The sequence below is a fragment of the Hippopotamus amphibius genome, chromosome 2 (assembly GCF_030028045.1).
Source record: "Hippopotamus amphibius kiboko isolate mHipAmp2 chromosome 2, mHipAmp2.hap2, whole genome shotgun sequence".
Lineage (NCBI taxonomy): Eukaryota > Metazoa > Chordata > Mammalia > Artiodactyla > Hippopotamidae > Hippopotamus > Hippopotamus amphibius.
Window position 1 is genome coordinate 164147075 of NC_080187.1, and position 12088 is coordinate 164159162.

Genomic DNA, 12088 nt, shown 5'->3' on the forward strand with positions numbered 1-12088 from the left:
GGTACAAATGAACCTGTTTACAAAACAGAAATAGTCACAGATGTAGAAAACAAACTTATGGTTACCAGGGGGTAAATGGGGAGGGTGGGGGCACTGATAAATTGGGAGATTGGGATTGAAATATACACACTACTATATATATTGGGTTGACCAAAAAGTTCGTCTGGGTTTTTCCATAATGGCAAAAACCTGAATGAACTTTTCAGCCAACCCAATAAACTAGATAACTAATAAGAACCTACTGTATAGCACAGGGAACTCTACTCAATACTCTCTAATGGCTTATACGGGAAAAGAATTTAAAAAAGAGTGGATATATGTATATATGTATAACTGATTCACTTTGCTGTATACCTGAAACTAACAAAACACTGTAAATCAACTATACTACAATCAAATTTTAAAAAAGAAATCTATGTGGACTGCCCAACCTATAACCATAGCACTGATCTCTGCTCCAAGCTTTGGGCTTACATTTTCAACTGAGTATTGCACATAACTACACATAATTTTTAGGCTTCTCCTATTTACAAATCATTGTTCTCAAATTTGCCTGCACTCTGGAATCACCTGCAGAGGTTATAAAAATATCTCTGCCCAGGATATATACCCAGATATTCTTATTAATTAGGCATCTGTCCTATCTCAGTTAATGGTAACACCATTTCTCCTAACTGTGCTCAATTTCTTTGAGTCATCATTAACCCTCCCCTCAGTCCTCCATTCCATAGATGCCAAATCCTAATATTTCTTCTTCCATAATATCACTTCTACTTTTTTCTTTCTATTATTACAGCCACTGCTTCACTTTAGCTGCCTTTAGTTATTGTACTAGTTTCCTAATTCATTGTCAGTCCTTCCTCTCTCATCCTACTTTTTGCCACCTGTTTTCTGTGGCTAAATCCAATTATTAAAAACACTAAAGACATACTAACAAAACACAAACTCTTCAGCTGATATTCAAAGCTCTCTGGCACATAGCTCAAAGCTTTTCAGGCTTTAATTTTCACTAAGTCCTCGTCCCTTCCCATAAAAACATGGACACTCTATGTTCAAAAGAGCCAAACTAGTCACTGTTCACCATTCTCTAGATGTCTCTAATATTTTCCTTTTCCCATACTTTTTACCATGTTATTTCCTCTACCTGGAATGCTCTCCTTCTAATATTTTCCAGCTAACAATTTGTCAGAATATTAGAGACCTCCCCAAAATCCATCTTCTCTTAGAGGAAAGAGCTTTCCCAGGCACCATCAGATTGAAATAATGTCCCCTCCCCCAATTTCCCTATTTCTTATGTCCCTGTCTCTTATTGTAGTATTAATCACACAGTCTGCCTTAATTTAGAGTTATATATGTGTGTCTGTCTCTACTGCTGGGCAGTGAGCATGGAGAGGAATAGTGTCCCGTCCAGAGCTATGACATCACAATATACTTTCATATTCAATATTTACTGATTTTAAGGATGGGTAGAAGCAGTATAAGTACAGAGAATTGGAAAAACCCTGGGCAAAAGCAAAGAGAAAAGAGAGGGAAAAGGCATTTGGAAGCTGGTGAATTAACTAGAACGTTTAATGAAATGAAACAGTGACATGAATCTTGACTAAGCAGGTGGAGTCAAATGACAGGGTAAGGAATTTGGCCTTTTTTGCTGTTACATATGAATTTTAAAAAGTCTTTGAATAAGCCTGAGTACCTAACATGTGTTTGGAGCCTATGTTTTCTATCAGTAAAGTAAAAATGGTAACAGAAGCTATGACTGCTGTATTGTTGGGAAGAATGAATGAGACAATCCAGGTACAAGGGTTGATACAAACCCAGACCACAGTGAGCCTGCTAACTGTGATAACACCGTTAATAGAGCACGTCTCTCTCTCTCTCTGCCTCTCTCTCTCTCTCTCTCACACACACACACACACACGTTATGCAATAATATCTAAGATGTCAAAAATAAAGACAGTTTTTCTGGCTTTGGGTTCCAGCACTAGAGAAAGGAAAGAATAAGACAAGGGGAGAGAGGCATGAAAGTGTTCACGTCCATGAAGCGACTTGGGCAAATGAGCGCCTCTGGATGCATACTTCCTTCTTTTATCTTTCTCTTTGTGTTCCTTCTCTCTCTTTGCTTTCCCCTCTCTCTCTTCCTTTGTCTTCGCCTCTTGCTTTAGGCTTCCTTTCTCCCTCTCCCCTTTCTCACGCAGCAAGACCATGGCCTCGCTTAGCCCTGCAGGGGGCAATGCTAAACCAGTGTTGGCCTCTGCAGGCCAGAGAAGTACAAAGATGAGAAGCCACCCCCCCCACCCAACGCAAAATGGCCTGGAAGCTGCAGTGAGATGGGTCCCTGGACTCTGGCCCAGGAGGACCTCCAATGTAGTTAATGTTCCTGAGAAATATTAACCTTCATTTTGGCACAGTGGGATGTAAGACTGGGGATGCTCAGTGAGGCCTGGTGGCAAAGAGCACTACAGAGAAAAATATCTCTGCCTCTCTTAGCATCAGAACCACATAAATGGCTATATTCCAAGTGGTTCCGGAGAAGAAGAAAAAGCCAGAATGTGGACATCTCAATGTTTTTTGACCTCACTGGGTGGGAGAGATACTTTGGGTGTGAGAACAGTTAAATAAGCTTTTAGAGTACTCAGGGTGCCGAGTGCAGGTGTGTGTACGTTTGAAAGCTGCTGTTTTATAAGAAGTCCTAGGTGACTCAATAAACACAAGAGCCAGAGCAAAGTAATCCCTTTAGTAGGGCTCTCCCCAGCTCAGATGCTCCCATGCCAGAAACAACACATTCCTGGCAAAAGTGTAAATCACATACTGAGGTAATTGTTTCACACTTTCAAAGAATTTACTTATTAATTTTAAAGTGGTTTTTAGAAGCAATTCTGTATCTTGCCTTCTGGTTTGTGTTTAAATGTTTATAGATTTTTTAAAAAATGTTGCCCTCCACTACATAACAAAAAGTACCTCTAATGTGCTTATTATATATTATCTTCAAAATAGATTCGGCTGAGTCACAAAATGTGAGTTCTACCAATAAAAGAGGGCTGCTTTCCATAGAATGTAACTTTGTATCTAATACTATGCATCTTTGCAACTCTAGGTATTATAGATTCAGAGATTAGGCAATCTTTGACAAAATAGGAAAAAAAATAGACTACCTTCTCTTGTCAATGACATTTTCCTGTGTTGATTAGAGACACCAAAGAATTTCACTCCCAGAATTCCATTCCAGCAATGGAATATAGTGCAAAAAATCAAGATAAGCTATGGTTTTATACACCATATAGACTGTGATAGGGCTGACCATTAGCTGTCCTTTGCCCTAACATATGTTATGTCATCTCAATCATTGTTTCAGTCACCTAGTTAGAGTGGCAGACTACTAAAAAAAAATTTCTCATCTTGGGCACACCCACACATCTGATAATATGCAAATTTAAGTGCCTCAAGGAGATTAGAAGAACTGTCTTTTATTCAATTCCATCACAAATTTAGTAACCACAACTGATCTTCAAAGAAATAACTCACTTTTGTTTCTGTCTTTTAAAAACACTTTTGAAGAAAAGTTGCCCTTCTGTTAAAAAAAAAAAAAAGGACTACTGAAGAATCCACAGTAGAAGAAAGAGTTCTCCCTTGGTACTGCATTTCAGGATTGTTGATATAGTTTAGCAGGAAAGGAACTGGATCCTGGCTTTTAGGAAGAATTCTGCAAGTAAGAGGCAGAATTGGTAATGCATTTACTACTCATTTACTTGCATCAAGAAGCCCATTCCATTTCAATCTGCCAACATCCTAATTAAGATGATCTAAATCTTAGGTGATCTATTATTCTAGATCTAAGATAGCCCAATCTACATTAGACAAGATGTTACACTGTGTGCTTACACTGAGATGATAAGACCACAGAGTAGAAAAGCATGTCTTCCCTCATGTCTGACCCGGCACTGGGCAGAGCTCTCTGTCAGCACTCAGTAAATAATGGCCAAGGCCCTGCCTGTGGTCTCTGTTTCTACTACTTTAGGCACAATTTAATCTTATGATATCATTTCTGGTTCCTTTGACAACATATACCTGTATTCCTTTCTTTTTTGCATGAAGAGAAGAGTAAAGTATCTCAAGTAATTCTTTATATATGTCAGTGCCAAGTGCTGTGGGACTAACCACATATAAATGCAATTCCCATTCAATATCTTAAAGCTGTTTCTGAGGATCCTATATTAAAGAACATGCAACTACATAAGCATTTGAGCCAGAAAAGAAAAGAATACAGAGACAATGCTTTGTCTCACCAATGCTTTGGAAGAATCGGGATCAAATTCCATTCCAGGATAATAATATCCAGCTGCATTATTACCTAAGAGGTACTATATAATACAGAGGAAATATCCTATAAAGCTCCTCCCCAAATCCACCTCCTTCTCTCCCTTCAGCGAAAGGAAGTTACCCATAAATCATTAGCATAAATACTAGGTTAAGACTTGGGTGTCTGGTAAACAAACAGAAAATATGTGTTGCTATTAGACTTGCCCTTTCTTGACATCTAATGAAAGGCTAGGTGGTCAGTGATATACTCAAGTTAGAGTGCACACAAACATCCCTTCTCAACCAATATCTGAAACTGTCATCCGTAGGGCTGAGCAAACATATTTAAGAAATGTCCTTAAGCTTGCTCTTGTGCTATTGTTGAACAGATAACATTGATGACCTTCACAGTCTGATATCCATTTCCAAAGGGATGAGGACTTCAATCTAAGAACCTCAAAGAAGCCAGATAAAATAAGCACAACCCTAGAGTTCAAAGCAGCTAAACCCTCTGTCTTCTTTCAATAAGGAAGTGAAGTTCTTGGTTGGAACCCAGGCTAGGTCACCCTTCTATTTGCTATAAAGTTTTCTGAATTTACCATAAAATCTTCAAATATTCTTTGTTTTGGAAATGTATATGTTTCTTTAAAGAGGACAAAGGAACCATTGTTGTGTGCTTTCAGTGATGCAAAGTTTGATATGCCATGTGGGGAAATCCTGGCCTTGATTCTAAGACATCTGTAGTGATGGCGAGCTCTATATGTAAAAAGTAAAAACAGAAGATAACATTTTAAAAGGGGCAATGTGCAAAATTTAAGAATGCTTTTTTGCTTTCAGATTTTTGTTTTTTTTGCCTTGAGAGGTCAAAAAGAAAAAGAATGTAGCCTCTGTTAGGAGTTAGATATTCCCTGTATTTTGAAATCCTTCCAGCTATACACCATTTGGAAATTTAACATAGTGAAAAAGCCTAATTTAAGGTGATAAACTTTCACCAATCTATCTTAAAATGAAATACATAATTACAAGCATGCTTTCAATTCTTGGATGTGCACGCCGAAGCTCTATTTCTAGAGTTGGTGAGTTTTGTTCTCTATTTCCATGTATAAAAGATCTCACAGTCCTGGGAAAACACTTTTTTAAAAAATGAAATACAACAAATAAGGTATGCTGCCAAGTCCTGGGGGAGAAGTTTCCCAGAGTCTTTGAATTTCCTCCTACCCTCCTTCTTTACAAGATTTCTAAGACCAAGTTCTTTTCTGCAGTCTCTCAAACAAGGTAAGAAAGAAAAATACCCCCTAGATATATTCCTTAGATTTTCTATTATGCTTCTCAAGTTCCCAGTAGCTTCTGAAGTAAACCGAAGATGAATTCTGGAGGGGTTTTTTTTATTATTATTATGTTTTAATTTTAGTTCCTCTTTCAGGTCTAAGATGAAATAGATGATCATAACTGCTATGCTAGGAGATACATTTCATGGCATAATTTGTACATAACCTGTGCAAGGTCACGTCACGGAAAGAGGGCCAACATGATAGATAAGAAGTCGAAACCAGCTGTTAGTCTTGGAGAACTCCAGGGTTTAAGCTTGCTCTATTTGGTGCAATATGGAAAGAAAAATTTCTGTTTAAACAGGACATATTAGATACATTGTGTTTAGGGACTTCACTCTGGCTTGGATAGTGTCAATTAGAGACATAGGAGGAATTATTGCTCAAATCACTGACCGTTAAGGGTCATTTTCTGTCACAACGTGAGCCTTGCTGTAGATTGCGGCAAACCGGCCTAATCATCATCCACGAGATCCCAGGTTCTTTGCAGGTGCTGCTCTCCCTGCCTGTCAACCTCACCCAGGCAAAAATCCTTCCCTCCACCCCTCACTGAAAACACCAACTCCCCTGTAAGTCTTTCCTTGATACCCCCCCTCGGGGTTAGTTATCTCCTTCTCCTTGTACTCATAGAACTTTGCACCTATCTCTACTAGAGTATTCGTCAGGTTCTGTTAGAATTATTTGTCTATTGTCTCCACCCCTAGAGCATGAAGTCTTGCACATTTACCCTCATCTTGGACTTACTATGTGCCAGGCACTGTTCTAAGCACTTTAGATATGCCAACTCTTAAATCTGCATCACAGTCCCTTGAGGTGGATGTTAGCATTGCCTCCATCTAGAAATGAGGGACCTGAGGCACAGAGAAGTTAAGTCATTGCTAGTGAGTGTCAGGAGTTGAACTCAGAACCTGAGAGAGGCGTCTACAGATGTGGAACCTAAGACTTGGACGTGGCAGAGCCGGCCACACCCCAGGCCTTTGCCTCCCTGCTAGTTCTCTCTTCCCCAGTTTGGGTTGAATTTTCTCTGGACAAATGAACTCATCCATAGCCAAGGGTGAAGGTAAAATCAATTTAAGACAAAGAAAATATATTTCTAAATTTAAGCTTAGGAAACTAAGGAGAAATCAGAATGGTCATTCCTTCTATTTGCTTGATGTTTATGCACTGCCTTCCTTAGTCCCTTGGACAAGCATGAGGAATAACAGGACAGGCTCAGACTCTGAAGTCAGACTGTCTGACTGCAAAAATCCTTCCCTCCACCCCTCGTTGAAAACACCAACTCCCCTGTAAGTCTTTCCTTGATACCCCCAATCAGGGTTAGTTATTTCTTTCTCCTTGTACTCATAAGCTAGTTTGAAAGTGTCCAATTCAAATTGGCCCTGGTGAATACAGTCACTTGTTTTCAACACAGGTCTTTTATGAATGCAGGGGACTGCACCATCTCTGCAGTTCCACTTTGGTGCCTCCCCACCCTCACCCCGACTCACCCCACTCACCCATCTGTGTTCCACAGCAAAGCCAAGGACAGGTTTTTAGGCTGCAAATCAATGATGTCATTTCCCTGATCACTCCCAAAACCCCCCTTTGCCCCCATGGCCACTCAGCTTCCCTAGCTCACTCCCCCTCCACTCCAGCTGCACTGGCCTGCTCACAGAATACCGCTTTCTCAAAGAAGGGCTCCCGGATGCTCTGATCTAAATCACGTCTCCCATTACGGTTTATAAAAGCACGGTTGTTAGATTTAAGTCTGTTACCCCACTTCACCACAAGCTCCATGAGACAGGTACTGAGGCTGCGGTTCACCACCGTACCCCACCCTGAGCAGTGCCAGTAAGAGGCAGTGCTCTAGGCAGTGCTGAAAATGGGCTCTGGGGCCAAAGGGCTCAGATTCAAATCCTAGCTCTGCTACCTACTACCTGTGTGACCTTAAGCCAGTTACCTAACTTCTCTGTGTCTCCATTTTTTTCCATTGGGAATTATAATAGGACTGCCTTATTTATAAGGTTTATATAGTTTGCTGTGAGAATTAAATGAGAGAATACACAGAAGTGCTGTAGAACAGTATCTGCCATGTAGAATGCATCCAATACAGGATAGCTTTTAAAAAGTAAACACTCAGGGGCTTCCTAGGTGTCGCAGTGGTTAAGAATCTGCCTGCCATTGCAGGGAACATGGGTTCGATCCCTGCTCCAGGAAGATCCCACATGCCACGGAGCAACTAAGCCCGTGAGCCACAACTATTGAGCCCGTGTGCTGCAACTACTGAAGCCCATGTGCCTAGAGCCTGTGCTCCGCAACAAGAGAAGCCACTACAATGAGGAGCCCGTGCACCACAACAAAGAGTAGCCCCCACTCACCGCAACTAAAAGAAAGCCCGCGCACAGCAAAAAAGACCCAACACAGCCAATAAAATAATTAATTAATTAATTAATTAAAGAAAAGTAAACACAGTATATTTTTGTTAAATAAATAAAACACAACAAAGTTTTCAATTGTGTCCTTTCTTGTCATCACCACCCCCCACCCCAGACAAAGCGTTAGCCCAATAAACTTCTCCCTACAGTCTGCTCCTTGAAAAAGCTCCACGTCTGCCCTGAGAAGTCTGCTGAAGACAATCTCCATTCATATTACTAGCTTCAGCATTGATCCTTTCATCACATCACTTCCTAAAATATGTGCTCATGTGCCAAGCCACCTCTCTTCCTTCCTTCAAGTATTTCCTGAAACGTGACCTCCTCCATGGAGTCTTCTTTAAATGGAACTGAGCTCATCATTCCATCCTCTGTTTCCAACAAAGAAGTTAAAAGTTGTTTTCCAAGATTCCAAAGCTATAAACTGCCTAAGCTTTTGACTGGCTGCATGGCCTCACCACTGCAGGGCAGGTTGGGTTTCTCCTTGCCTGCACTTAAGAATGTGAGACTCAGAGGGCAGAGGGTTTGTTTAACTTGCTCTGTATACATTTAGCCCAATGCCAGTCCACATGGAGACTGAATAAATGTGACTTGATGATGATTTAATTACTTTGTCCACGCCAGGAATAGAAGCCACGCTCTCTTAAATCTGTTTCCCCCATGTTACAGTATGTTTCCATGCTGAGTCTATTATGAGACTGGTTTTCTACATTAACTTTCACAAAAGAACAAATACAAAAGAAAAAAAGAGATTGCATGAAAATATCAAATTAATAAAACTATCTTTCACATCATGAATCCAAAGATACCTTTAGAACAGCGGCATACTGTATTAAAAGGTGCCTCATTTAAAATTTAACTGCATATGCTTTACAGATGATTTTGTAAATCTAAAGTAGATAACCAAAATATGTCAATATTCCTTTTTAAAGAACTTGTGTTCGGTGCCTGCACCATTATGGAGAACTTACACTCAGAGCAAAAAGATTTGTAGCAAAGCATATGACCTTCTTCCCACTACAATGACCAGCTCCTAATTAGGCAATGCATCTGATAGTCATTAACAGGAATGAGATAATGAATCACTTTCTCTCTTCTTTGTTAATTTGCTGTAACCAAGCAGCTAATGGATGTCAGAGCTGAGTGATTGCACTGATTATAGTGATTTATAGTTGCAACAAAACAATTTAAAACCATTCTGATTATTCATGTTAAAGATGCTTTATGTTTTGTTTACTAAATGTTTTATGTCCCCCTTTCTCCTACCCCTTAGGTACTGTCCCCCTCCTACTCTGCCACTTTTCACAAAAAGACCCGTTCCTGGAAAACTTGGAAGTTGTAGGCTTTTTTGTCTTAAACTAAGCCATTTCATTTTGTTTATACATACTTACATATAGAGAGAGATATAAAGTTTACCCAGTGGAAACGAAAAGCCTTAGGGGTAGAAAGAAAACTTCAGTGGTGCCTAGTTCAAAAGAAGACTGAAATAAGAGGAAATAAGGCAAACTTCAAGCCACTTACCTTGGGGCTTCCAGTCCCTTCCTCAGCCTCCGCAGACACATCAGTAGCCAGAATCTCGGCTTTGATGGTATCCAGAGCCCTGAGAATCCAGCTGTGTTGCCGTTTGATTTGCCTCTGCAGCTCCTTCCATTGACTTGCGATCATCCGCAGCATGTCCTTCAGTCCTTCTCCAAAAGGAGGGGAAGGCACAAGTTACCGACTCGACTGTATTTTTACTCATTATTGCCTTTCATTTAGCAAATTAGACAGGTATTTCAAAAAATAAACATAATTCTAAGCAATCATTACCATCACCTGCCACTCAGAACAGAGACTGGGATCTTTGACTTGACAGAAGGCATAAGGTCACAAAACTGGGATAACTACATAGATGCATGGTTTGGAATCTACTTAGATTTAATATATTGAATGAAAAAATGTATATGGAACAAAAAAATCACAATACATGAAAATTATTAACACTATGGCTTCACAGTCCAAATAAGAGGCCCTGTGTGTATCTGTGTAGAGACTTTATAATGATCAGACAATGTATGGAAATAGGCAAAGTTAATTTAATCCGAAATACAGAAAATGGGCCAGATTTAAGACAGCAGTCTTTAGCATTAGCACGTCAGATTAACGCTGCTCTTTTCTTATTTAGCTGTGGTAAGCTCAAAACAAGTGCCAAACTGTAACTCATCCTGTTTAATGGTCTTTTACTACCAGGATAAGTATAAGCAAATGACAAAACTATTTTTTATTTATAATCTGTTCCTCATAAATACGTTAATACTGGGGTATGAACTGGTCTACAGCCAAAACTCTGCTAATGCAATGACCAGCAAAGAACATGCAAAACGTTCATGTGTGTGAATTGGCAGGGAAATAATCAGGTAACTCTAGACTGCCTGCCTTATATCTGTAATGATATCTATAAGTACCTGAATGCATATGCATTATAACTATATGCACAATTCTCATTCGTTATCTTGATGTTATTTCCAGAGCACCTACATCAAAAAGCATGTCAATGTGAAGTTTTCAGGAATGTGATTTCAATTGAAACTCAGGTGAACAGTAAGCCCCAAATAAAATGAACAGACCATTTGGAGGCAGTATTTCATCTTATAAGTATCACAGCATTGTATGCAGTATATGAAACATTTATAAATCTTGAAGGTCAATCTGATAATGTAAATATTAATAATACATAAGGAAGTGAATATATGCAGTAATTTACAGCAATGCTTCTTCATTCTTAATAGTCTGGAGACATAAAGACTTGCAATATTTCAGGAGGATTTACCTGCTTTGTGAGATGCAATAAGCTCGAGAAGTTGGTGTCCTTCCTCCTCCACAGCTTCCTTAAGAGCACAATGACTGTCTACATTCAACTTAAAACTCTGCAAGGAAAAATGTGAGCATCAAAGCCCGGCAAGGCAGTTAAACATAGAACATCCATACAAAATTACTTGCTACTTTTTATCAAGAGCTACACAGTCCAATTTACCCAATAGACAAACTAATTTGCAATACTAAAAGCTATTGATATTTGGGATCTGGGCTCAAAATGTTTCCATTACATTAGCAGAGTGCATCTGTTTGGAAACAGCTGACAAATCTAGAAATTCATTAGGTTTTTATGAAAAGTCACATCCCGTGGGCTATATCAAGAGTAGCGGAGTTCTATAAAATATACTGAATTTCTAACAGCACATATGAGCTCTTTTCTTCACTTTTTAGAAATGTTAGTGATAGCACTATTTATGAAACCATAAAAAAATTGGCAAAATAAATTATATTAGCCTTATGTGCACATATATAAATCCATTAATATGGTGGGGTTTGATCCAGCTGTTTCTCAGATATCACACAAACCACAGAATATTGAGGCAGAGCAGGTACTGTAGTGAGGAGTCAAATATTTTTCAAATGTTTGAATTTTAAGTTTATTCCTTACAATGTGACACTGTGTGTAATGAATACCTCACGTCCAGCAGGGGCATTTATCACTCATGACAGTCATCCAAAATACAAAAACTGCTGTTACGGCTGAATTCCAACTCAGAGCCATTCCTTTCAGGGAGCCTTCCCGAGTGCCTTATAGAATTAATTACTCCCCTCTCTCAGCTTCCTCTGCTCCTTATACCTGCTTATTGTAGAATTTGTCAAACTGAACTCTACTTTACTCCTATACTCGGCTACCAAATTATAAACAAGAAAGAACTACAATTGAAAGAACTGCCAGTTTCACATTTATTTCCAACTCATGTCACACACAAGGTGTTCAATAAATGTTTGCAGGAATAGTGGATATCTACTGAACTAGATCAATAGGACTCCCTGAAGGGGAAGGTCTCCATTTAAATATTTCAAGAAACACAGATGGTTTTCCAAAGATTTTTCCAGCTCTAGAATGTTATAAGGTGTTCCAAACACAGGTGGTCCAATGGAAAGTAATCATAGTAACCAATCTGTTGAATCAAAGGTTAGTGTTCAGGGTAAAAATCCATTCCTTGACTTGACTAATTTGAAGAAGTACGGATTTTG

The 12088-nt window shown here is 39.2% G+C and overlaps 1 protein-coding gene across 3 annotated transcripts in view; it reads right to left on the bottom strand.

The window, feature by feature from the left end:
• Positions 1–12088, bottom strand: part of AKAP6 (A-kinase anchoring protein 6) — a 551024-nt gene that overhangs the window by 205949 nt on the left and 332987 nt on the right. For 2 of the 3 annotated variants that reach the window (XM_057721869.1, XM_057721870.1), the window contains 2 exons: positions 10845–10941; positions 9557–9723 (listed from right to left, as the gene is read on the bottom strand). In XM_057721869.1, the coding sequence (XP_057577852.1) occupies positions 9557–9723; positions 10845–10941 (264 nt within the window). The remainder of the gene's footprint in view (positions 1–9556; positions 9724–10844; positions 10942–12088) is intronic. The other variant, XM_057721871.1, reaches the window with a different exon arrangement.